This window comes from Saccostrea echinata, unplaced genomic scaffold, assembly GCF_033153115.1.
Source record: "Saccostrea echinata isolate AGI-Se365-2 ecotype Australia unplaced genomic scaffold, CSIRO_AGI_Sech_v1 ptg000030l, whole genome shotgun sequence".
Classification (NCBI taxonomy): Eukaryota; Metazoa; Mollusca; class Bivalvia; order Ostreida; family Ostreidae; genus Saccostrea; species Saccostrea echinata.
This window is the reverse complement of record NW_026889779.1, coordinates 4,100,739-4,127,545: the sequence shown is the minus strand read 5'-3', so window position 1 is coordinate 4,127,545 and position 26,807 is coordinate 4,100,739. Positions and strand designations below refer to the sequence as shown.

Below are 26,807 nucleotides of genomic sequence, written 5' to 3'. Positions count from 1 at the left end.
GAAACGAGGAACATAAAAAGCGAGAATGAGGTATTGAACCAGGAAGCTGCCCCAGCAAAATGGCGATGGGACCGAAAGATCGCAATCGAAACGCCCAGAGTAAAAATTTTGGGGGAATGATTGGATCTATTCTTCAGGGAGTCTTAGCCACACCTAAACTTGTTGTTGATAAAAAGACTATCGAAAAGTCATGGAAATTAATGGACAAAGTTGTGAAATTGTGTCAACATCCAAGAATGAATTTGAGAAACAGTCCTCCTTTTATTTTGGACCTACTGCCAGACACTTATCAACATCTCCGTTTAATTTACAATAAACATGACGATAAATTAAATACTTTGAATGAAAATGACTACTTCCGGGTGTTTATAGAGAATCTTATGAATAAGTGTAAAGCCACGATAAAACTTTTCAAAGAAGGCAAGGAAAAAATGTTTGACGAAAATTCTCACTACAGACGAAATTTAACTAAGTTATCTCTAGTGTTTTCTCACATGCTTGCAGAGCTTAAAGCAATATATCCAAATGGACAGTTTGCAGGTGACAATTTTCGCATAACAAAAAGTGATGCAGCAGAGTGGTGGAGAAAGTCATTTGGGGATCGGTAAGAGTGAGAAGTTCGTTGTTGCACGTGTTCACAGGGGATCCTTCTGAAATGTTTGAATAATTTTCAGGTGTAGCTTCCCTTAGTTGTAGTAATAAATGCTAACAGAACACATAGCATGTATGCACACTAGTCCATTAAACTTTTTCATCTGTGGCAGTTAGACGGTTCATTCACTGAGGCTGGGTAGTTCAGTTATATTCAGTATTGGAGCACCTGTCTAGAGCTGGGGGCCCTGGCTCAAATTCTTGTCAGGTCTCATGTATTGTTTATTTCCCTTCCATCTGGTCTCATGTCATAGTGGTGAAGGGATGCTGATCCGTAAACCTAGTTTGAGATCTTTCATTGGAAGAAGAGCACATGCAGAATTAGCTGTGACATGCACTGGTGGTGTAATCTGAAACAACCCAGAATATTTTTTAAACATGCAATATCTCAGGGTATTCAGAGTGGGACCCTTGGCTTGAAAAATTCTTAAAACTTCAAGTAATTTGACTTATCTATTATATATACAATTTTTTTTCTGTAAACTTTATCCTTGAAAACCTGTTCATAGACAGCATATTAAATGGCTGAATTCTGAACAGAACTTTTGCATCATACCACCTGAATTCACTCCCCTCAGTCTATATTAACATGATGAGGAAGAAATACAAAAAACTTTTATTAGATGCAGTATTAAAGAGAGTTGGGTTTTTTTAAAGTCTGTCTTCTTGTTTTCCAATTTGATTTCTCATCATAATGACCACTGCCTGTCCACCCTACATTGTTATATTACATGTTATACCTGCACAGTTTGATGTTACAGTATATTGTGTACATATTAAATCAACTTTAGGATACCCTTTTAATTTATGCATAATTAATTTTGTTTTAACAAACATCTTTATATTTTATGCTGGATAGTGAACATTGTGATTATGAATTTTACATGAAGAGTTTGTAGACACATTCAGTGAGCATATCTAATTCTATATTGATTTGATTGAAGAATGGAGATTTATTAGTGAAGTACAATAAAACATGTGACATATTCTCATTAGTCATGGTAGTAGTAGACAGTATAGGTGTGCTGTATAATTGAATAATTCATCCTGTCCATATAAACAGCATCTCAGTTTCGCTGTTTTTGCTTTAGGCCACTGCTTGGTCATTATGAATATATAATGTTTAAAAATAATACTTTGGGGGTAAAGACATAAAAAAATCTTTATTTCCTATTCATTTTCAGTCTTTTTCATAAACTATTTTTTTCCCTTAGGAAATAGGACATGTACTGCACGTTCAATATGTACAAAGTTCTATGTTCATTTTTATATTTAAGTCTGTTTTATCAGGAACATACTGGTTGGTATACCTGTAATAATCAAGATTGTAAGGTAATTGTAAACCTCTGAGTTTGTAACTATCATGTACACAATGTAAAACACTTTTCTATATCTTTAATAAATTAAGTACGACAGTGCACACTTGTGAATTATATAAAGTAAACAAGATTATGTCTAAAAAACAAGGAAGTTGTGTAGATGTCATGTATATCCTGGTATACATACATGTGTGATAATGCTTTTTGTATTCTTTAAAATCAGCAACAAAGCTGTACACTCATATATAGGCCTATTGATCTGGAACAAAATTAATGCATAAATATTCAGATACATGTACCTGTGTACTGGTATTAATAATTTGTCCATGTTTTAGTACAATGGTTCATTCTGAAGTAGTGTGGCCTATATCACGCTTGCCTCTTGACCTGCAGAAATGCAGTGTACTTGTATTGAGATGAAAAGGTAGTTGTTTCAAACAGGTTTTTGCAAACCCTGCTGTCATTTTCTTTTAATTAAGTTTTAAAAATTTAATTGCACAGAATTCAAATTGAAATTTTGACATGACACATTAAATTTGGGGGGGGGGGGGGATTTAAGTTTCCAAATTTGTGTTCCTCCTTTGAAATTGTCAGTGTATGATTAGGATATGCTGTGTCCTTTGATAAAACCTACTTGACTTTTATTTTGACAATTATCACAGTCTCCAACAGAAGCAAATAATTTTGCTTCAGTGACAGTTGTTTTGCAGCTTGATGAATGTTGATTTAAAATAAAATGATGTGAACATATGTATGATTTAGCATAAATCAATATTCTTTTGGTCAGGGCAGGAATAGGATTAAGTACAGGACATAGTCACTTAAACTGTTAAAACTTCAGTAAGAATTAGAGACCTACTTGAAGATAAAGTACATAATTTACAAAATGTCATGAAAAGTGTATTGGTATTTTGTGAACATGGTGAAGCCTCAGACTGCAAGGTTCAGTCATTAAGGAAGAATTCTCAAAGTTTTCAACTGATGAATATTTATATTGAAAATGAACTGTATATAGGCAATATTCAAGTTTTGAGTTTTAAATTTTGGACATTCAACATGTCATAACATGGACAGTTATGCTTGCAAATTGAATAACACACATTAGAGTGTTATGAAAATCTGCGATTCAATGCTTAAATTTAATACATTTTTAAATTTTATGGTAGATTGATAGAATATTGTTTCTTTGAATACTAGTATATGCCTGTTGAAATGATACATGTTGCACTGTACAGATAAATTGAAGGATCAGCTGTGAATATTGTTCAATGTGAGCATCAAATTTGATTTTCACTTTTAATATGATGTTTATGGTGGTCACGTCAAAATAAAAATCATAACATTTTGACCTCCCTGTGTATATTTTGTTTGAATGCTGAAGCTTTTCCACACATTGCATAAGGAAAATATGTGGAATCTAAATATTTTAGAATTATAAGGAAAATATGTGGAATCTAAATATTGTAGAATTGTTTGATCAGAACATCCCCTTTTGATTTTGATAATTAGACTTTTTGTTGAGAAAAACCTTGAATTATTGATAGGTCAACAAGGAAAAAAATAATCTCTTTGGATAATCTCTGCAGTATGTACTTATACATGTACTAGGTAAATTAATTGGTTTATGGTGGTGAGGCCCCAAAGTCCTAAGGCAGTGCACATATTAAAAGAATTATGAATTACTCTGTGGGTTTGTTGGGAGTGGTTGCTCGATCTATACTGTAGCTACTGTTTCAAGGTTACATGTGTATCAAATCTTAACCATGAATGCACTAGATAACTTCCAATCAAGTTTCTGACATAACATGTTCATAATCATGAAGATTCCCATGTAAATTACACTTCCCAGTTTTCAGCAACATAAATTTCAAAGGCAGATGAAGGGGGAGGGGAGGGGTGAACCCCTCATAAGATGTCCGTAAAATTAAACATGAGATACATTTCAAGTACAGATGCAAGGGGAAGGAGAGGGGTGAACCTTCATTAGATGTCTATTTTAAAAGTCACACCTGAATTACATTTCATGTGCTGATGAAGGGGGATGGGAGGGGTGAACCCCCCATAATAGGTCTTCAAAAGTCAGACAAGTCATAAATTTACATTAAAATTTGTATGAAAAAATTTAATGTTTCTTCAGTGAGATTTCTCCAGAGTATTACACACACTTAATAATTCATTGGTTTCTGATGTTGAGGCTACAAATTCTCTAGACAGTGCAATAATTACAGCTGTTAACGATCACTTTCTCTGTGTGGGTTTGTTGGGAGTGGCTGATGTATACTCTTGCAACAATGCATGTATTCCAATGTATTCAAAGTCATTTCAAGAGTGCACCAGATTCTAGTCATAATGATCTTACAATATATGTACCGGTACATAATCATTTAAGATTCATATGTATCTATTACTTAATCAAATACTTCCCACTTTTGAACCAGATACATCATGGGGATGGATGCAGTGGGTAGGAGGTGATGGGGAGATCTTTTTCAGAGTGCAATGACCTCTCCCTCCTTCAGTCTGCCCTCATATCATGACTACATGTATAGATATTATTAAAATTTGATTGATTGATCTATTATGTTAAGATCTTTTGCTTTGAATAAGGAAATATATCATGGATATGTTAAATGTAATTATCATGTGGATGTAAAAAAAAAAAAAAAAAAAAGTCAATTTTTAACTGATGAAAAAATGTACACCAATCCTGTTTTTATGATAGAATCTAGTTCTAGCTAAGTCAGCTTCCTGTGTCAAATTTGGTAGCAGTATGTGGGATTGCACTGAAATTTGAAACAATAAATTTACTTCAATCTTGAGTGTTTTTAATAATCCTTGATCTTTCCCTTCTGATTTGTTGTGAAAATGAGTTGGAAGAAGTAGACTAAGTATATAATTACTAAAATTTAATGATCTGTCTACACATTAACTGATATATACATGTACATTGAAGGGTATGGATTTAAGATATTGTTTTCAAGAATGAAATGGTGTTAGGTAACATAATAAGTCATGCTTTCTCAAGTGCTACATTCACTTGTATAGGACCTATACATATTATTTTTTTTATAATATACATGATATATATAATTATACTTGTAAAAAAAAAATGAATACAGTTGCCCATAATCACAGCATATTGTATGAACTTATATCTATTCTTTTTGTGTTTTTTTCAGAACCATTGTGTCGTGGAAGGTGTTTCGGCAGACTTTGCAGGAGACACACCCAATCAGCTCTCCACTAGAGGCCATGGCATTGAAATCCACTATTGATTTAACCTGTAATGACTACATCTCAGTGTTCGACTTTGATGTATTTACCAGGTACATGTATATAATTGTAATAATTCATTTATACACTTAAATATTGAAAGGAAAATAATTGAATTGAATGTTTTAAGGATAATAATTTTATTGTAATGAAAAGTCAGATCTGAGATTTGTTATAATCTGCTTTTAAAGGAAATGCAAAAATCATGCATAAATTACTGCAGGGCTATTTTCCGATATGACTAACATTACATAAGTATTTAAGATTTTAATATTGAGAGATGTTAAATTTATCTTGATGGAGGGTACTCTTTATTATAGGAACAAATACATATTCTATGAGTGAAAATGAAAGATGATTACAGTCTGTCCCAGTGATCAACATTTCCACCTCAAATGAATTTTGAATTGTCTTGAAAGAATATACCATTAATCATTTTTTGTTACCATTTAACATAATTTTTTTGTATAATTTACAAATCATTTTAGTCAGGTTGGATACCTACAGCTTGTAACAAACAAGTACGACGTGATGTTTCAAAGTCTTTGGAAATTTAAAATGTTAAAGTCTGGCCACTGCTGTCAAGAGCATACGAGAGAATAATAAGTGATGTTTTTGGTACCGTGGGACAGACTATAACATGGCTGTATATAACGAATGTTCAATGTGTTCCTTTTAATTTTTAGACTTTTCCAGCCCTGGGTGAACTTGTTACGAAATTGGAATGTTTTGGCAGTCACGCACCCTGGTTATGTAGCATTTCTAACATACGACGAAGTCAAAGCCAGACTTCAGAAGTATGTAAATAAACCAGGAAGGTATGTACCATGAGCTACAGATGAAGTATGAAAACATAAAATTGCTTACAAATGAAATTGGTGAACAGGAAATGAAAAAAAGAATGTTTTGTTAAAATTTGATAGACTGAATACATTGTCTGCAAGTATATATTTATAGAATATATAGCTAGTATATATATATAGTATGCATTTTAAAAAGAGAGCAATTATTTTCAAGAAAATATATAAAATATCAGACATAGATCTATGTTCTCAGAATAATACTGATACACCTTGTGAACTCTTGGCTGGTAAAATCACTACCAAGCTTGTGAAAAGTTACCTAGCCAAATCAGCATGTGACTTATTGTTATTGACTTAAAAATTGCAATTTGCAACAAGGATAACTTATTTGAAATAAAATGATTACCGTCTAGAGGTACTGCAGTAATTAAAATGAAGATATTTTACAGTTATTGTGCTCAAACGTATTGCATACAGATGATTGGTAAAAAAAAAAAAACAATAAGTGAATTTATTCGTTCAGTGAATCCACCATCTCAAAAGGCTTGTAGTGAAATAAATTTTGCGCAAAATTGTGTATTTCATTATAGTCATAGTGAAATGTTTTAAAGGACAAAGAAAATGAAACATTTTATTTGTAAAAGTTGTATAAATTTTTACAGCATGATATACTTAAAAGATTCTGTTACAGTAATAATTTTTTTAGTGTATCATTCTACATGTATTACTATAAGGTCACTTTTACAGTTATGTCTTTCGCCTGAGCTGTACGAGACTAGGGCAATGGGCCATTGGGTATGTCACAGCAGAGGGCCAAATATTACAGACCATTCCTCAAAACAAGTCCCTGTGTCAGGCCCTTCTAGATGGGCAAAGGGAGGGGTTGTAAGTAAAATCAGTAATTTCTTAATGAAGTGTGCAATTTCAGTAAAAAATGGAAGTCTTTTCCCTGTAGAAAATGTTGAGTTACATTTTTATAGGAATTTAATATAAAGTTAACATTGCAATTGTAAAATTGGATTGTGCATCCAGATAATGATTGAATTTAATGAAACACTATAACATGTACATTTTAGGTTAGAAATTGCTGAACCATTTTTTGAACTTTCCTTTGTATTTGTACAGTCAGATAGTATTGAGGTTAAATTTTAATTGCATACTTTGATGAGAAGGTAATTTCTACAATCATTATTGTATTATTTTATTTTTTCAGCTTCAAATTCCCTGATGGACGCTCCATAAATCCGGACCTGAGTTTCTTGGTACAGGATTGTGAGGAGGACCACATCAAAGTCACCCAGGAGCAGTATGAACTTTACTGTGAGATGGGTTCAACCTTCCAGCTTTGCAAAATATGTGCAGAGAATGATAAAGATATCCGCATAGAGCCCTGTGGCCATCTTCTATGTACACCATGCCTAACACAGTGGCAGGTAATATCATTTGATTTCTCTGTTTATCTCCCTTGAGGCATGGATTATATTTTGTTGCAAGGTGTTCACTGGTAGCAAGTTTTCTGGCATGTTTTAATTTGTGTGTTTAGTGGTTTTGTACCATATTTTCAATACCTGGATTACCGTTTGAAAAAAGTACAGGTATTTTAGATTTCAACAATAAAAAAATTTTTGTGGGATGAAACAAGTGGTTCAATACATGTAAACTGTGATAGGTACCGGTATATACTATTTGAATTTGCTGCATGATGTTTAGAAGCGTAGATCATATATGTGATGTAGTCACTTTCTACCACTATGATCTTGATCTTGAACATTATACTAGCAAACTCTTCATGTATAGATATCTATCATAAGTCATAGATCCAAGTACCAAATCCAAGATGGCAACCTTAGTAACCACTTTGCAATGCAGTATATTAACGTTATCTGGTGTTGCTCTCTCTATCTCTGGAAATTAAATTTATATGTACACATACTGTCTGCTTGACTCTGCCTAACTTTACTTCAAAAATTAAAATTAAAATTGTATTCCAAATCACTTTTTGACTACCTTTTCAAGAGAGAGATATATACAATGTATCCAACACACAAGGACTAGCAACAAGCCTACATACAGTCCAGATATTGTATTTTCAGTACATGTGGAGTGTATGAAATTAATGTCCTTTGTTAACTGTATTCAAACATTGAGTTTTATTGTATACCCAGATTAAATTGTAACATGTGAGGATGTGTTGATTAGGGCAGATTACATGTACAAACACTCTGCTGTATGCAGACAGGAAGATACATATTAAAATGGGATCTATTTTGTTTCTGTGATCGTGTTTCAGAAATTTATTTACAGACACACTAGATGTTTTATTACCGGTATGTTACAATGACTTACCAAACAAGACTGAGATATAAGTATACAGGGAAAAAACACATCACTTGCCTTATCAGCTCGGAGCTACATGATTATTGAGCATGTTTCACAGTTAAAGTATGAAAGGTCAAAAGTCAGTATTATCATATTTCTGAAGCTTTATGGTAATGAAACCCCATAACACCTATAAGTAAGATGGAAGTATAGCATACATGTACTTTTTTCTGTATTAAAATACTATCATTTATGTCGGTCATTTGAAACATATGAAAACTATACAAAGAAAGTGTTTCTATGACCTACAACGTCTTTTCAATGTACATCTCCTTCATTTGGCTAATAAGGCTAAAACACATAATTAAATGCACCAAGTTGATTGGTAAATGAGTGCTATTTAATATATAGTCCATGTACACTAATGGCCATGATACACTGTTCTAGTTAATGTAATAATGCTGGTGACCCAATTTTGTATAATAAAACTTCTGAATTATATGAGTGAAGTGGATACTTCCTATTGGCACACAGTTTGTTGTCTAGTGATACTTTTTTGGGTTTTTTTTTATCAGTTTACACAGTATTATGCTCTGTATAAAAAAAAAGCTTGTGGAATGGAGAGCACAAAGAGATTGTGTTATTATTTGTAGAATGTTGGCAAAACGCTCTCCAAAAAGTTATTTATGTAAATGTACATTGTGCATTTGATTGATGTAGAATGTAGATCTATATAAACATGTTAAATTAAGAGCTTTATAATTTATACAACAGAATTAATTTGGAAAATTCTTATTTACGTGCCCTTTTTTCAATGCACATCATTATGCACTTTTTAAATGTTTTTTCTTATTTTACAATTCATTTTTACAGGACTCTGACGGACAAGGATGTCCATTTTGTCGATGTGAAATTAAAGGAACCGAGCAGGTTGTTGTAGACCCCTTCAACCAACAACATGAAAGGAGACAAACTCATGAAGAGCCCAAGAAAAAGCGATGTTCACGTCACATGTTTGAAGACGACAATGGGGAAGATGTTAGTCCTATCTACACATATTGATTCTGGTTTTATATGCCTATATTTCATTATACCAAAGTCTTGCAATTAAATTTTATATTACAGAACTTTTGAACCCAGACAGATTTTAGTAGGGTCATCCTGGTTGAATGAGTCAAGATTTGTTAAAAATTAGTATGCAATCAGTAAAAAAAAAATCAAAATGATTTAAAAGTTGCTTTAGTGAACTTATGCCCAAGAAGTTGTATAGTCATGTTGAAGGGACTTTCAGACTTTAATTTCATGAAAGCCCCCAACATGGAGCATGTACAAACCCCTCCAACCCCCCACCCCCACCCCCAAAAGTATAATGGAATTTTAACAAATGAACAAATAAAAGTGAACAGTTATTAACAAGTCTGTAAATACAGTAGAATTTTTGGGAGTTATTTCCCTTTCCATGTGTACTAGATTGCTTTTAAAGAGTTCTTATATGATAAACCAGATTTTAAACACACCAAATTAAAAATACACTTATTTAATTGGTTTCATCTCAGCTGTGAGTTTCTTTTTCATTATTCTTGCTACAATGCCCAGAAGTTTGCAAATGTTAGCTGACATAATACTAGTATTTAATTCACACGGTTCCAGATTTTCAATTTTATTGTCTTCTGCACTCAAAGATAATTCAAAAGAATCTACCTAAAAAGATTAAGTAATTCTGGTAAACTTTATTCTTAGTACTATATGTTTATGGTTTGTAGCCTGAAAATTTATAAGAAACCTTCCACCTGCTTGAAATGTTTACTTAAAGACTCGTGTTGTATTGATAGGACTTTGATGGTCTGGGATGTTCATTGTGCCGAGCAGAAATTAAGGCGAAAGAGTCTGTGGAAGTAGACCACCACTTCAGTTCACAGATGACCTCCAGATCGGACTCCTCCAAGGCTCATACCAATAATACCCCTACCACCCATGAGGAACATGATGACTCAGATGTAAGCTATCAATTAATTTTAAAAGAACAGTAAGCTGTGTCTATGCAATATCATGTAAGAAGGTTTGTTTTTAGCTCACCAGAACCAAAGTCTAAAGTAAACTTACCTGGTTGAAGAATGCCCAGTTTCTGGAAACTTTTTATTTCAAATTCTGATGAAAAATGACCAGGCCAGTTTGAACCAAATTTGCCACAATCCATCCTTAGGTGAAGGGGATTTATGTTCATTCAAATGAAGAGCCATGTTCTCATTCAAGGGAAGATTATTAAGAAGTTGTGAAAATATTACTGGGTACCGGTAATTTAAAAAATATATTTCTCAATTAAATTAAGGCAGTTGGGCTAGGATTGGCTCATAACAGAGACAGAGTTTAACATTAAAATATAAAGATTTTTTTTTTTAATCTTCCTCTCAAAAACAGGAAAGCTATATAATATATCCATATTTAAAGCATATTTACAGCAAGCGTCCATATGTAGTGAAAAACAAGTTTGTTCAAGACATACCTCATTACGAGTTTAAAGTTTTACATGGGAATAAATAGAAAAATAAAATCTGTGCAAATATTGTTACCAAAAATAAAATAGCAGAGCCACAGTTAGTCATATTCATAAACAAGCATCTCCATTTAGATTCAAGTTTGCTCCCTTTGGGAATGGGGGGGGGAGGGGTGCATAGGGGCAAAGGTTTACATGGGAATATGTAGAAAAAATCTTTTCAAAAGCAACGCCAAGATGATTCAGGTAAGCCCATGTGAAAGTCAATATAATTTAACTTAGTCTAGAATTTTATACTTTGACTTGAATATTCAGAAATGGATTTTTTTTTTATTTTATTAAAAGGAAAGTGGGCACTTGTCTGTTGCAAGTACATCTTGTTTTTTGCATTTATTTGGGTAGTGCTTTTTAGTGTCAACTGATTTATGTACTTGCATCTATGACTATAAGGGGCATGTTGAAGTTTGAACTCGGAGTCTCTTCCTGTGTTAGAACCTATTAAAGATCGCAAATTTATATGCATGTACTAGATATGTAAACCCTTTCTCTTCTTTTTTCTTCTTTTTTTTGGTTGTTTAATTGATATTTCAATGAAGAGCAGTTGGAACATTTGTGACTTTTTAAAACAAAGAAGTGGTTAGTTGCTTTCTGGGAGGAAAATCTTTTTACTCTAGTCATCAATTGTACAGAATAAAAAGTCTTTAGAATTCATTGTCATTTGACTTTGACTTTATGGGAATTATATATCCTAATTAGATCACTGTGTGCAATTATGTAATTTTGATCTTCACCCTGAACATTCACTACTTATAACCAATAAAAATATCAGTGAAGGAAACATATGTGAAAAATAAATTTAAAATTCAAAGTCTTGCTTTAGGTCATTCAGATTACATTTTCAGTAAAAATACATGTAAATGGTAAATTATCTGAAGAACTTTCGACTGACTGACAACAAGAGTTAGTAAAAAATTGAAATCATACAGTGTAAACATTGTACCTGTGTTACATAAGGTTGTGTCATGATCATCATGTCATTTGTTCAAAGTTGGCCTCACTGGATGATAAAGATACAAATGTAAAATTCTTGTGTATACAGGTTTGTGCAGTAGCTATGTGACAAAGTGCATAACAAGTTCATGGTTCATAAAAAAAAATTTTGACCAGACATGAAAAGGTTTATCATGAATCTGACCAAAGATTAATTTTACACGTGAAGGTGTCTGGAAGAAAAGTTGCCAATTTTTCATTGGACCATGAATTTATCATGTTTATAAGAAAGAAAAATGAGAAATCGGTAAAGTTGACCCAAAGAAGGCTTATAGCGAGAGAGCATGTGCATGGTTCATCTGTGACTATAAATGTCCATGAACATATTTTGTGTTTATGGTTATCATCATTGAGTTAAAGTTCTGATCCTATTATCTATTTAAGAAGAAAATAAACAAAAATAAAAGATAACTCCTAAAAAGTCCCTTTCAGTTTAATACACAGTATACTAAGCACCCCTTTTTTTGTTATCAGTTTGTAACTGAGTGTTTTTGCGCTGTTTTTTCCCAGCATGTTGAAACTGACAGAGATCACCAATGGAAGTGTAATAACCTGCATGCCCAGGTAGTAATAAATCAGTGTCTAAATCATGTAAGTTATTAATGCAGGGGTTCTGTGTTACTTTAGATTTCTTTTTGCACTGGATTCTAGTATTTAACACAGAATAACACATTTTACAACAAGTGGGCCTTATTCTCAATTACAGCTCATACTAACTCTTGTGTAGTTACTTGTGAGAATTATTTATGGTTTTATCTTGACAGTGAGTTTTAGTTTTACTAAATGCACTTTGAAACCAAGAAATACTACTAATCAACTTAATTATTTATTAGTTAATTAGCAAATTAAATGATTTAATAAACATATCATCACAAGCCAAAGGTATTCACTGAGATGAATGAATGTATACCCTTGGCTAGTGATTCTTGATGTAGAATGGGTATATTTTCTGTGATTCAATTTTTTTTGTTGCAATTTTTAAAATCTAACCTTTATACTTTTAGCAATACCATTCAATCAGCTATAGTAAATATAGGTGATAGCATTGAAGACAATCAGGCTTTAGATTCTCAGGCCCTGTTTTTCCAAAAAATGTTGCTGCATTGTGAAAAATGATGCAATTATATACCCTCATGTCAGTAAGTGCTGGTGCATTGGGTATTTGGTAATATATTCTGAAGTGAAGGTGTCATTTGAAAAAAATATTTCATCAATAAAATATTTTTATAAGATATATGTTGCAAAAAATACATGTATATAATATATACAGGTATTTTTTCTTTCCTTTTTTTTTTTTAAAAAATATTTTTAGTTTTTATTGTTTATTTTTGACCAGATGCAGATTTTGTGACACTGAAATTGAATGGCACTATTTCAAATTTGAGAAGCCCAATTTTGCATTTTTTAAAAATTTAAATGAAGATTTATCTCTATATTAAGGAAACATTAAATATGCTATCCCATGATTATGTTGTTATACTTGGTGTATTAATTTTTTGTCATTAAGAAAAGTGACAGGTCACAGAAATAAGAATATCTGAAAATCAGTTATTTAGTACATGGTTGTGCATATCAGTTGTAGCTAGAGCTAAAGTGTTTCAAGAGATAAGTATAATGTTCTAGTGAAATAAAAAGTCTGTGAGTGAAATTGTATTGTAAACTTGGGAAATATTTCTTTAATTTTGTTTTTACAAATCTTTTGAGGATATTCATTCATTGAGATATGAATGAATCTGTAGTAAAAAGTTGTGACTTGCACAGTTTGTTTTGTTTTAACATAATCAAGTATTTACTTAGGAAAGCCAGCTGTGCTTTCTTGTTCCCTATGGCAAAAGTTTTGAATTTGAATATATGCATGTAGTTATTTTCTGTGTTTTACAATATGAGTGCAGTTTTAGGAACAGTGACAGAAGAAGTCTGTGCAGTTTAGTAAAGATGGGAGTGCTTGAGTGATGAATATTCAAATCAAATTCAACTAAAAGGAAAAACAGTATCAGAATGTGTTTCATTCATTGAACTACTGGTATTACTATGATCTTATTGTTGCTTTGACCAGTTGCAAATTAAAAAAAATTTTAAAAAAAATAAAATTCTTCCTTGCCTCATTTAATTCTATAAATTTTGGCCTGAGAATCCAAAGTTGAATGGTTCTGACTTATGGCTAAATAAAAATTTTTTAATGCTAGATTTTGCAGAATGTAAACAACAGTTGAAGTTAGCATTATTTAATATGCTAGCTAAAATGAATAATATCATTTTAAAAATAGAACTGGCTTAGTTTCTGTGATGGCTTAATTTGTTCTAGATTTTAAAGTTTAGTTAAAGAAAATGATTGGCAGAAGAAAAAAAGTAAAAATGGGTGAAGAAAATTATTGGCAAAAGAATGAAAGTAAAAAACTGATGATGTGAATATGGATCATTTTGTAATTGATAACTAATCAATAAACATGATTGTAAAAATGCTGCATGGATATAAAACCTCTTTTTGGTGTGCTGTTATTAACACTTTGTAGTACCGGTGTCTTATTCATTTCCACCATATCCAATTAAGCTAATATATAAAATATTATACTTCAGTCAAGAGAGTCCCCCACAATTCCAAAAAGAGATTTACCCCCACCAGTCCCTCCCAGAAGGTCATCACCAGTGCCATCACCTAGTGTCTCGCCAACTTCATCCCCCAAACCTCCAAGGTAAGGAATAAATATTGTGAATGATTTACTTCAGGTAAATAATCAAGCTGTATGTTTACTCAGTAAATTGCCAAAAGGAATACATTTATCAAGGATATCATCTAAGAGTAGAAAAGCTATCTTCTTTCTTCCACAAGCAATTGGTTGTCACTGATACCATACTTATACATTGTACCATAATTCAGGCGATTTTGGCAATTTCAATATTTTAGAAATATGGAGAGTGAAAACTTTGACAATCTAATAATATTTAGCCCCCGTTCACACATAGACGCCGCTTCTACTACGATCAAAGCGTGGCCGAAAACGTGGCCGATCGTGACAAATCGCAGGAGAAACGAAGTGGAGTCTTTATAAGCGCAGTATGATCGCGGTAGGGTCTTCATGATTGGAGAGCTCTACACTCTCGCCACGCTTATTTTGAACATGCTCAAAACAAGCGTAGCGGGATCGTGGCAAACAAGAATCGGGGTAAAGTCGTAAAAAGAGCGTAGTAGAAGCGCCGTAATCGTACAAGCAGCGCGGAAGCATCTTGGAGAGATCTTCGTGATCGTGGTAAAAGCGTAGTACATTTGGGAACTTATCAAGTATACGCTCCTACAACGCTCCCACTACGTTCTTACTACGTTCCCACTACGATCTCTCTACGTTCCTGACGATCCTACGAAGACCTACAATGACCTTTCGCCGATCATACCACAACCTATCAGGCAGCAGTTTGTTTTATAGCGCTGATATTTGACCAAGCATCATCTGTCAACTACACGTAAAGGGTTAAACTATACTTGACAATCATTTGCAGTTGAGACTTGAACTTTTCACATCTTGTTACAGTTACAATTGAAAATGCCCCATAAACCCTGTGGTAAAGTTTGGACAGAAGTGAAAAATATGTTTCAAACCCAAGATATATATACATCATCGCCAAAATCGTACTAGAAGCGTAATACAATCGTAATATGATTGGCACCACCGTGGCGATATCATCGTACAGTCATCTAGGTCTGCGTAGCGTCGTAGTATGATCTTGAATGTCATAGCGGCAGCGTAGCGTAAACGCAGTAAACGCGGCCGCTGGTCGGCAATGGTCTGCGTAACATCGTAGTAGAAGCGTGTTAGCAGCGCGTTTGACCTAGGGGCATCGTAGTACGGTCGTAATGAAGACCATAATTTGCCAAAATGCTCGTTTTAGACGCCGATCTGCTCCGATCCGCCCCGACCCAAAACTTTTTCAGATCCTGGCTTGATCGGGATGATCCTCGTAAAGTCGCAGCTCTGTGTGAACGGGGGGTTAGCAGTGCTTTTTATTCAAAATGTGAAAGTTGATGAGTGGAAACTTTGATGATTTTTACTTATTTGTCAATTTCGTCAATGTTTCCACTTCATCAAAGTTTCCACTTTTACAGTATGGTGCATATAGTATGAAACCTCAGGTCAGGTAGAGAAGCAAAAGGCAGCAAATTAAATTTCTAAATGGCCTAAATAAATTTATTTCCTGTGAAGCCCATTTACATATTTTTTAACTACTTCAAATTAGGTATTTGTGCATACTTGTAATTATCATTGTTATTGGTATGGATGATGAATGAAAATATATTAAATATTCAGTCAGCATAATTGATGAGAATTAAATTCTTCTAAATCTTCATTGAACATATACAGTTTAAATTGCCTTGTTTGTAGACATCGATATTTTTGTCATTCTACCTACATTCATCATCAGAAACTATAGTCAAAATGTACGATCTTCTCTCATTCTGGCCAAGGTGGAATGAGAAGAGAATATTTCCTAACTCATTAAAATGTTGGCCAATGCAAGTAAAGGATGGTCTGAAAATGAACTCTGATGCGACCTTTCAATACTGAATCACAGTTTACGTAACATTTATTGTTTATTGTTGATTTCAGTTGTGATTGAAACAATTATTTTTATTGGTTGGACATTACATCACACAATAGAGTTGTTATTATATAAGATTACGATACTTTATATGATCAAGCAGAAGTAGGTAGGAGAAAGATATATATTCTGACTCTGGACGATTGCTTGAGATGATGACCTAGATTAGAAACATTAGTTCAATGATCTAACTGTACTTCTGAAAGACAGAAAAATTGTATTAAAGTATATAAACTATGTATACTTATTATTCATTATTTTAAATAACATTTTATTCAAATGAACTATCATGTTATATAAGATAAATTGTCCTGATCGATGCAAAAATAAATTTCTGCTCTGCAATAACAAGAAGAATCACTAATTGTATGGAGAATATGTGTGAAAATGTCTGGTGTATAAAATTGTTATTGTGTTTTTGTCTTGGGAGCGTCATCGAAAGGTACATGTACGTGGTAAATGTCATTGGTATTTCCAGACTATTCATTATAAGATACAATTAACAGTTAATGAAGATTACAAACCCACTCAAACTTTCTAACTCTCCTTCTATAATGCTAAATGTAAACAACTGCACTTAGAAGTACCTCACTATACCTACTCTTTCTCAACCTGAATTTTCATTAATGTACACAAATGTTAATTTGTTTGTTCGTTTTTCTGTGTGGGGTTCATGTTTTCATGAAATTATATAAAAATTTAAGTCCAGGTGACTTGCAATAGCTTTTTGCTATATTTTGTAAATTCTCTTTATTTAGTCGTAGACAATTACCACCAACACCCCCTGTTGATCCATCTCAGATTCCACAGCCAGTGTCAAAGGCTATCTGTACAGACGTGGTAGATGGAGTTGGTTAGTATACAATATTTGAAATTGTCCTTTTTACCTGTCATGTATTTACATGCTTTTATTAAAACATTTTTGATACTTTTCATTTTCAATCTGTGTATGAAATTATCTCTTTAAAATTAGTTGTTTTATAATTATACCAGTATTAACTGTATATATATATATATATATATATATATATATATATATATATATATATATATATATATATATATATATATATATATTCCAGACATGATATATACAGTGAAACTTGTCTAATGCAGTTTTTGTAAGCCATTAAAAGTCATTTGCAGCAAATTCAATTGTTTTACATGTTCTCTAATCTGGAATGTTGCCTTATCTGGTTAATTTCTTTGGAACCAGTGGTGTCCGGATTAGACAAGTTTTACTGTATATTCCAATCATATACAATACACCTTTTTAGCTCACCTGAGCTATAAACTCAAATGAGCTTTTCTGATTACTTATTGTCAAGCATTTGTCTGTCTGACCACCTGTCTGTCTCTGTAAACTTTACAGTGATTTTTTAGTTTAAAAAGCTATAAAGAAATCTTCACCCAAAGAGCAAGGTAATGTTAGTCATGCTGATATTGAAAAACCCCAATGTTTTGTGAATTTAAGTTATGTTGAGTCATGACCCCTTGTTGCTAGGATGGGATATTTCTGAAGTCTGATAATGGAAAAAAGAAACAGAAGGTCTGAGCTGCCTCTGGTGAGCGTTGTGGCCCATAGGGCTTATGTTTTTAAAATTGTATATTCAATGTATATGTAAACATATTTGTAAGATACTCCCTTAGCATTTCTTTTTTTTCTCTCTCTTTTTTTTTTGGTATTATATTAAATTGATAATACATGTAATTACTACTGCATACTCCTTGCACCATATTTGTATTTGACTGTATCATGACCTCCCATTGCATCAATGGCTGGTATCCACATCATTTGTACAAATTCTTATATTATCTGAGTACCATTAGAAAAGGTTTTTTCCCATATTTCAAATTTTAGTTCCTTTCCCCCACAGAGTGCTTTTTTAATTTGTATATGGTATAAATCATACAATTACTTTTAAAAACTGGCCCAAATTCCCTGAATTTGATGTTATGAAGAAGATTTATAACATTCCTTTTCTTTGCAATTTGATGGCCTGATCAGAATTACGATTTGTGTTACATTTGGTGATGGTGTGGTCCTTTTGTTCATACTTTCAGCTCGCAATCACACAGGTAATAACCCACTTTACTTTGTAGCCAAGTTCAATAGTATTTCTAGAGGATAAAGTTAGAAAAATATGCTTTAATGAAAGACCAGCATAATTTGTTCACTTGGGTAAACATCAATTATATCATTTCTTTTAAGAGACTGAATTACTAAGGCAGTCCAACTTGTTATCTCCCTTCCTTGCACTGAATGGCTTCACAATATATAACTTATTTAGAATTATACATATAGCACTAGATGCGCTTACCCCTCCCTTTTTATTTCATAAATGTATTTGTCACACATACTGCTTTCTGTTGACAGAACATTGTATATATCATTTTACTCCCACTTAATTTACCAGATGTCAAGGATATCCTTAGCACTGAAAATATATGTTAATATTATCAGAGTGGATAATTGGTTCTTTTGCAGAATTTAAGTCAAGGATGAGTGGAAAGATATTTAATCATGTAAAGGGGTTAAATATATATCTGGAAATTATGAATTTGAAATGTTCATTGATGCAGCATATGGGTACATCAACTAAGTAGTAAACTGTTAAAATGCAACATAATTTATATGTATTAAAAAGTTAAATAAATGATAAGAGGATATGATGGAAGTGCATGCCTGAGTATGTGATCATTTGATCTTCTACATATTCATCAAATAATTAACTCATCAATAAATGATATCCTAAAATATTATATTCGTACATTATAATAGTTTTATCATTGGATAGTTTGATATCATGTGTCAAATTATAGAAATGCAGATAGACCAGGTCTTTCTAATTATAAATTTTTAAAAAAGACTCTAGATTTTTAAAGCAATTCCAGTTTAAATTAGGGCTGGATCCTAAGTAGTGCACTGCATTAAAACAGAGAATCATTCAACCATGCAAAGTGATGCAGGTTGTTTTGACCTGAATTTTGGAAATTAATGGCTACAAATATCCATTTTGTGTTGTTCATGTCAATACACATATACCTTACACACTCAGACCCAGAGTATCTCCAGACTTTGCCACCTATGTTTTATTATGACATTTTGTATAATGAATATATATACATTTACATGTATTAAGTTCCAGTAAGACATGATGACCTAATTTCCTGATTGGAATATGCCATATGCCATTGCAATGCATTTCAATTCACCAAGTTTCAGTTTTCAAAATTAATTCAGTTCTGTTTTAAATTGAGATGAGAAATGAACACTGATCTGTTACAACTCACTTTGTTATCTAATATTTCTTTCATCTTTGAGAAGAAGATCAAAAAGTTCCTGATTTCTTATTCTTGAAACTTCAGCATTTTGAAATTCGTCAGACTGAGAATTCTTTACAACTTTTATTCATACTTGTTACATTGGATTTTTTTTTAAATGCATGTAACAGTCTGATAATAGATTTGCTCTCCACTAAGTTGATATCTCTGTTTGCTGACTGACTGTCTGTATGTTTGTCTGTGCTCTTTCTTTAGGGATATCCTATGCTGAACTTAGATATGATGTTCCTTCCAATATTAATTCAGTTTGTTCTGAATCTACTGCAACTGTGAACTCCTCTGAATGTAAACGTCTAGCTAATGAAAACAATGAGGCGGACTCAGCTATTCATAAAGGAGGTATGCTTTTCTGCTTGGTGATTTCTTATCATTCGTCATGATGTCTTAAAATTTTGGGTTTCTTCATAGGCATAGGTATGGCCAAAAATTTTGTAACCCAGCCAATATATATAGTTTTTCTCCAAAAATATCATGATAATATTGTTATATTTTTATGCTCACAATTTTTACTATGATTTCAAATGAATTTCCATAATTTTTCTAACAAATAACTTCCCTTTTTTTCTTTGTATATTGATAAAGCATGTTTTGATGCTAGGATGCCTTTGTTTTCCTGTGTTACAACATTTTTTACAGTGCAGGTAATTGACATGTATATACTAGGTTGTATACCAATAAAATCGCACATCCCTTTTTTTTCAACTTGCAATGTAGCTGTAAGAGCTGAGACAAATTTTAGTCTTCAAATTTAATTTAGTTTTTATGCCCCAACCATAAAATGGCCAGGGCATATAGTGTTACCCTGTTCTGTCATTCTGTCACCATTGACTTTACATTCATTATCTCGGCAACACTTGCACACATTTAACTCAAATTTGACATATGGATAGGTCATTGAAATACGCAGCCTCACAGGTCAACTTTTATTATTTTGTAATGGTCCAATGATTTTTGACAGAGTTATCCCTCATGAACTTAAAAAAAAATAAGAAATTTTCAGTTTCCGCTCTCTAACTTTTGAAGGGATGTATGTATAAGGTTGAAATATGCAGGTATTTTACCAGAAAATACAGGTCAAATTCGAATTTGGTCCAGTGATTTTTGACAGAGTTATCCCTCTAGAATTTAGAAAAAATAAGAAATTTTCAGTTTCTGCTCTCTTACTTTGGAAACAAATTTAAAATTAAATATGGCATTTGAAATTTTGGCTGTCTGCAGGGGCATTCATGGCGTTAGAACACATGTAGTTTGATTTGTGTTGTTGATTTTATTTTTAATCTTTTGATCTTTATAAACAAAGAGAATGGTGTATTTAATACCCTCATCAAAAATATAGAACATTGAGGAAAAATTGCCTTGTCCATGCTTCCATGCATTATTATGAGCTTAATAAGTATGTATATGAAGCTAAAACAAAAGCATTTGATAACTATATTTGACACAAAGTTGCTTATTGTATTTTAATTGTGATAAAGTTTGTGATCTTAATTAGAGGTAATACAAGTAAATAATATTGTATACTACAGCGTATATTATACAAAGATTGTTGAGGCTCATAACTTATTTGTAGCTGTTAGGAATGTCAACAAATAATTATTCATTTGTAGATATAATATAGTAGATTATCAGTGATTACTATATAGTATTCAATTGTTTGATTCTACAAAAGAATTATTAAATTAGGTAATGAAAGATTATTTATCTGAGATTCCTCTGATTCTAACCCTCACTTTTATAATTTGACTTGTGCAGACATGTCAAATTAAAAAAAATTGGGGATTTGAGTCAGAATCTTGAATTAGTTGTTATATTAACAGGAACAGTTTATCAGTTTGCTTCTTTACAGAGTATTTATATACTGTATACAGGGAAATTTTTGCCCTCATTTTGCCCCTTTCGCCCTAGTTATAGGTGGGCGAATTTAAAACAGGGCGAATGAATTCAAAGAAAACTTCCTTTACTAGAAATATGCTTATTGGTTACTGTTTCTCCAATAAATGTGGTGAAGTGTATAAATAATGTAAACTTTTGCAAATTATCACCATCATGAACCTGTGAATGTTAAGAAATCAATTAAGAAAAATTGGCCCCCACAGTGAAAAAAATGTGATACAAATGATTGGCCATCACAATGAAATAAATGTGATACAAATTAGATATAAAACAGTATAAATTAAACTGATTTCGAAGTATTCCTGTTAGCTCTTAGCAGAGAAACCTTCAAATATTATCAGAATTGAGAACATGCAATTAACAGTAAACTAAATCAGAAGCTTCTCTAAAGTTTTGTCAATAAAAAACAATGAAATGTAGAAATTGTATAACACCAAGGTAATTCAAATCAGTGAAATTTTAATTAAGAAATGAGGTTTTAATTGTAAGATCTCTTGGGATATGGAAAGCCCAAAGGGCTTTATGGTCAGATTTGATCCGGTAGTAACCTGTATATTCAATATCTCTGTAGATGTTTAAAAGTGATACTTGCTACTTATTTTTACATTTATGACTATATCATAATAAGTATTTGTGCGGTTATACTCTTAAACCCAGGAAATGTATTATTTTTCAAACCTCAACTGTGTTAACTTGAATGTTGAACACACTACAGTCCTTTATTATGTCTCTAAGAAATTACGTCAAACATTTATGACATCACAATGAATTTGTGGTTAGGTGACAAACCTGTATGATATGCATTGCTCAAATTGTGTTGTATATAAGGAAACATTTGGATATATTGACTGTCTTGGAGGTTTGTTCTACATTTTACAATGTACATTAATTCCTGTATCTTCAAAAGCAATTGTTCAGGGTTTCTTTTAGTCACATATTCTAATGTGCAAATGTTAAGGTTAGTCATGTGTACGTCATTTTTCATTATGCATTTTCTTCATTTGATTTTTATCAAAATACAGTACATCTACTAGATTATGAAATGCAAATTGCAGTGCCTGTGATCTTTAAATCTTCAGCAAAACCAAACAAGATTGCTTTTTGGGAATGGACTTAAAGCTTGCTTATCTTGCTTTTGCTTTAGCTTACTCTGACATATTTGCATTTACAGGTACAATTTTCTCTGTCACAGGTAACAGCAAACCCCCACTAAGGCGAGCTCCCACTGAATATGACTTGCCTCCCTTGCCAGCACCAAGAAAACCACAGGGAGAAAAGTGAGTAGTAAAGCTATTATACTTATCAATTGTACAAGCGTTGTCCTGAAATTCCGTAGACGGAGATCATATCTTTTTCAGAAATAAATGTATCTGTGTAAAATTTTCTGGGTGGATAAAGTGTGTTGTTGGTTGACAAATTCGAAGTTTAAACATGATTAGTTGGTTGATAAATTCGAAGTTTATACATGATTAGTTGGTTAATAAATTCGAAGTTTAAACATGATTAATTGAAAATAATTAGAGTGATATATATAAGAATCATAGTTTTATCATTCCCTAATCATAGTTTTATCATTCCCTAACACCCGGAGCAATCTCTGACATAATAATATGATAAGCATCACTCTTTCAGAATTTTGGGGGGAAATACACTTATTACTAGAATCAAATTCTTTAATTCATAATAAAGATTCTTGATATAAATGTAAAATATCTCAGTTACTATGATATCAATAAACATTCAAATATACAAAAAAAAAAGTATGTACCGTCACATGTACGCTCATAATCAAATAATAATTTTAAAAATCTTATGTTTCTGTGGGTTTTTGGTCTGTCTTCTCTAATGGAGTTGCACCTATTCTTTGGCTGCTTGGTCTCTTTGTTAGTGTCAATTTTTTTGCATACTTTGAAAAACTTTCAGTCATTTTCATATTCTAAGGACCAGAAAACATGTTGATGTGCAACAAACCTTTATGACTTATGCCCTCTTATGCCAGACAAGGAAATATTTTATTTAAATAGGATTCAAATGTGTAATTACACAATGCTTGTCCATAAGTTTATTAGTTATAGTTGGTTTAATCCATGTACAAAGTTTCATTACTGGTAATTTATAATATCGGGTTCCTATAAAACTACGCTTGTCTAACAGGGCTGTGTCAATATATTGTATATCGATACGAACTGATATTCAAGAATGTATCGTAAAAATTTCTTCCAATACGGACAGGCAATTTTTTCTTATAATTCTGTGAAAAAGTTGGGAATTTCCATCACCAAAGATTATATTTACATGTTTTGAATTAAAACTCTTCAATAATGATATTTAAACATTAAGGTGAGACCACATCTTAAATAACTATTACAAAATAAATAGACAACTGTATTTTAACATGTTGGTTTTACAGTCATTACAGTCAGTTTGAATTTGATGTGTATTTTGTAATGTCAGTGAGGCAAGAATTTTGAAATTGGTTATAAAACACTCAGTTTTTATAAAATCTAAGCATTAAATAATCTACAAGACTTTTTTGATAAGACTTATTAAAGAATTCAATTTATTGCATATCGCTTAATAAAATATTGTATCGTATTAAATTATTTTGCTCAGTACACAGCCCTATTGTCTAAGGAATTTTAATTGGGACAACCCTGGTATATAAAGATTCACACATTTCCGTTACAATATGAAAGTGATCTTTCCCATATTTGTCAATGGTCAAGGTACATGTATCAGTTGATAGAAAAAAGTATTGATTCCATGTAAAGATTGTCCAATAAACAATTTCTTCTCATAGATGTAAAGCATGTTATGTGGTCATAATGGCCTTTTGGAATAAGGGATAGATGTCAAGGTCATAAAGAGCATTTTTCAGGTTAAAAAGAAAAATTGATGGTGTGCAAATTTTGATCTCTTTATAGAAAACTGTCTGATCCTCCACCAGAAGAAAAAGATATACAGCTTCCTGTTAGAAACAGATTACGTGAAAATACAGACAGTAATAAAGAAAACAGTGTAGACGAGGTCCAAGTCGATCATTTGGTTGCTAAGGGTTATGACCGCTTACGTGTGGTGGATGCATTGCGAGTGGCCAGAAATAATTTACATATGGCAGAAGAAATCCTTGAAACTTTTGTACGATTATGAGTGTATACTTTTGTTGTTGTTGTTGTACCAAACAGATAAGTGCTCATTTCTATATATTACTTGTACTTAATGCAAGCAGTGTCAATAGAGGCTTGCTTTGGTGCTCCATTCACAGGAAAGACAAGCTGATTGAAATACAGCATCCAGACTTTGCAATTTAAAGACATCAGTGTCTTAACAATATTTTTTTTTTTACAGAAATGTATTGCTTGTGTAACTTAACATTTTTTGTTTTTATTTTATGAGTAATAAGTACTGTACTGTGCTTATTTGTGAAAGAATAGTGTGTGTGTTTTTGTGAAAATGTATATATTTAATTTATATAATTTAAAGAAAAGAGGAAAATATATTGTTCAAAGTATTATTAAATGTATTTTAGATTATATTTCAGCAATTTTAGCCATGCTAAGGAAAATCACAAACAAGCCATGTTTTACTATAAACCTCTACCAAACATTTCCCTTCTTTTATGAGGGGATGAGGGTACAGTTTTAGAAATGTATCTTTTTGCAATGATTTATTTTCTACCTAAAATTTTCCATATGTAAGGACAAATTAATAAAAAAATCTACATATATACTTTCCATAGTGATGAACATTCATTTATTTGTTTTAGTAAAAAAATTTGATCCTGGTTAATTAAATTTACATTAATTTTATCTCAATTACATTAGAAAAGTGGAATCATTAATGTTTGAGGGTTATCTTTACCACCAAATTTACATTCCCCAGGAATGATAACTTTGTCAATGCATTGGTTTATTGATTGGTCTGTATAAGTGAGTTATCCTGAAAATTACTTCTACACAAAGCAGTAAAATTTTGATTGCCCACAAACATTGACCCCTACGAATTAAAATGATTCCACAGTATAACCTGTCTCATTCTTTCAAATTAACATGCAACTGTTTGGGAGATACAGAGGTGATAAGACCGAGTCTGGGCAGCTTTATTTACCAATTCAAGCCAGTAAATGAGATGTACAATTAAGCTTTTTCTTGGCTTTTGTTAAATCTGTGCTTATATGTAGCTTGTACCAGTTTATAGTTTGTCTTTGCTTGTAAATAATATTGTGTACATAAATTTTATCAATGTTTATGGTTTAGAAGTTGGGTATGTATATATTTTTTGACTAGTAGGTCCCAAGGACCACCAAGTAGCTGTATAGGTTATTTTTGTTGCTTTTGTAGCACAGGGTTGACCCCAATAAGTAACCAATGTTCCATGTACTTCGTACCCGAGTCATCTTTTTTTTTTTTTAAATATTTTGTATCCTCCATTTTCTATATCAAGTTCATTTGACTGTCTTCCATTTTCTTTCTTAATTTGTATCTGTCTGCATTGGTTTAATCATTCTTTCCATTTCTGTTGTGTGCAATGAGAATTGAGAAGGGTTGTAGCAATTTGTGTTTTAGTGTGAACAATTATTTCAGTGTGTTGCAGTATGAAACATTGAAAAAAAGCTCACTTGAGCCTTTGGCTCAGGTGAGCTGAGAAGGGTAGCATTTGTCATTTTTTTGTCCCACTATAATACATTCTTGCCACTGAACTATTTTAGTTTTGTTTAGTACAATGCAGGTATAGACATTTCATATATTTAGCTGTGAAGCAGAATCTCAACCTGTACACATCTAGTATTTAGGGAATGGTGAATTACATTTGCCATTGTTACATGCAGCAAATTTTTCTGAAATGATATTGCATTTTTTTTAACACATGGTTTAATTTTTTAATTTGCATTAGCATTTTTTGCCAACAGTCATAATGATTGGTCCAAATTTAAAATATATTCACATGATCAACATTTATATACATGTAGTAACATTTTTGCATTGTACAAACTTAAAAGAGAAATTGCCATTTCATTCAAAAGGTTTTCACTAGGGATGTCAAAATATTTATTTTCCTTAGTCGATT

The 26,807-nt window shown here is 32.1% G+C and overlaps 1 protein-coding gene across 5 annotated transcripts; it reads left to right on the top strand.

Moving 5' to 3' along the window:
* The first annotated feature begins 17 nt into the window (after positions 1-17).
* LOC133197120 (E3 ubiquitin-protein ligase CBL-B-like) lies at positions 18-25,123 on the top strand. Of its 5 annotated transcripts, none has more exons than XM_061332973.1 (13): positions 18-604; positions 5,150-5,296; positions 5,930-6,061; positions 6,794-6,931; positions 7,260-7,479; positions 9,239-9,403; positions 10,198-10,362; positions 14,487-14,602; positions 17,261-17,355; positions 18,567-18,581; positions 20,043-20,186; positions 22,933-23,017; positions 24,665-25,123. In XM_061332973.1, the coding sequence occupies exons 1-13, from the start codon at positions 60-62 to the stop codon at positions 24,888-24,890; spliced, it is 2,193 nt and encodes a 730-aa protein (XP_061188957.1). In that variant the 5' UTR covers positions 18-59; the 3' UTR covers positions 24,891-25,123. The 5 variants fall into 5 exon arrangements, with proteins under 5 accessions (XP_061188957.1, XP_061188955.1, XP_061188956.1 ...); XM_061332971.1 differs by having other exon boundaries at positions 22,912-23,017; XM_061332972.1 differs by lacking the exon at positions 18,567-18,581 and having other exon boundaries at positions 22,912-23,017.
* The last annotated feature ends 1,684 nt before the right edge of the window (positions 25,124-26,807 follow it).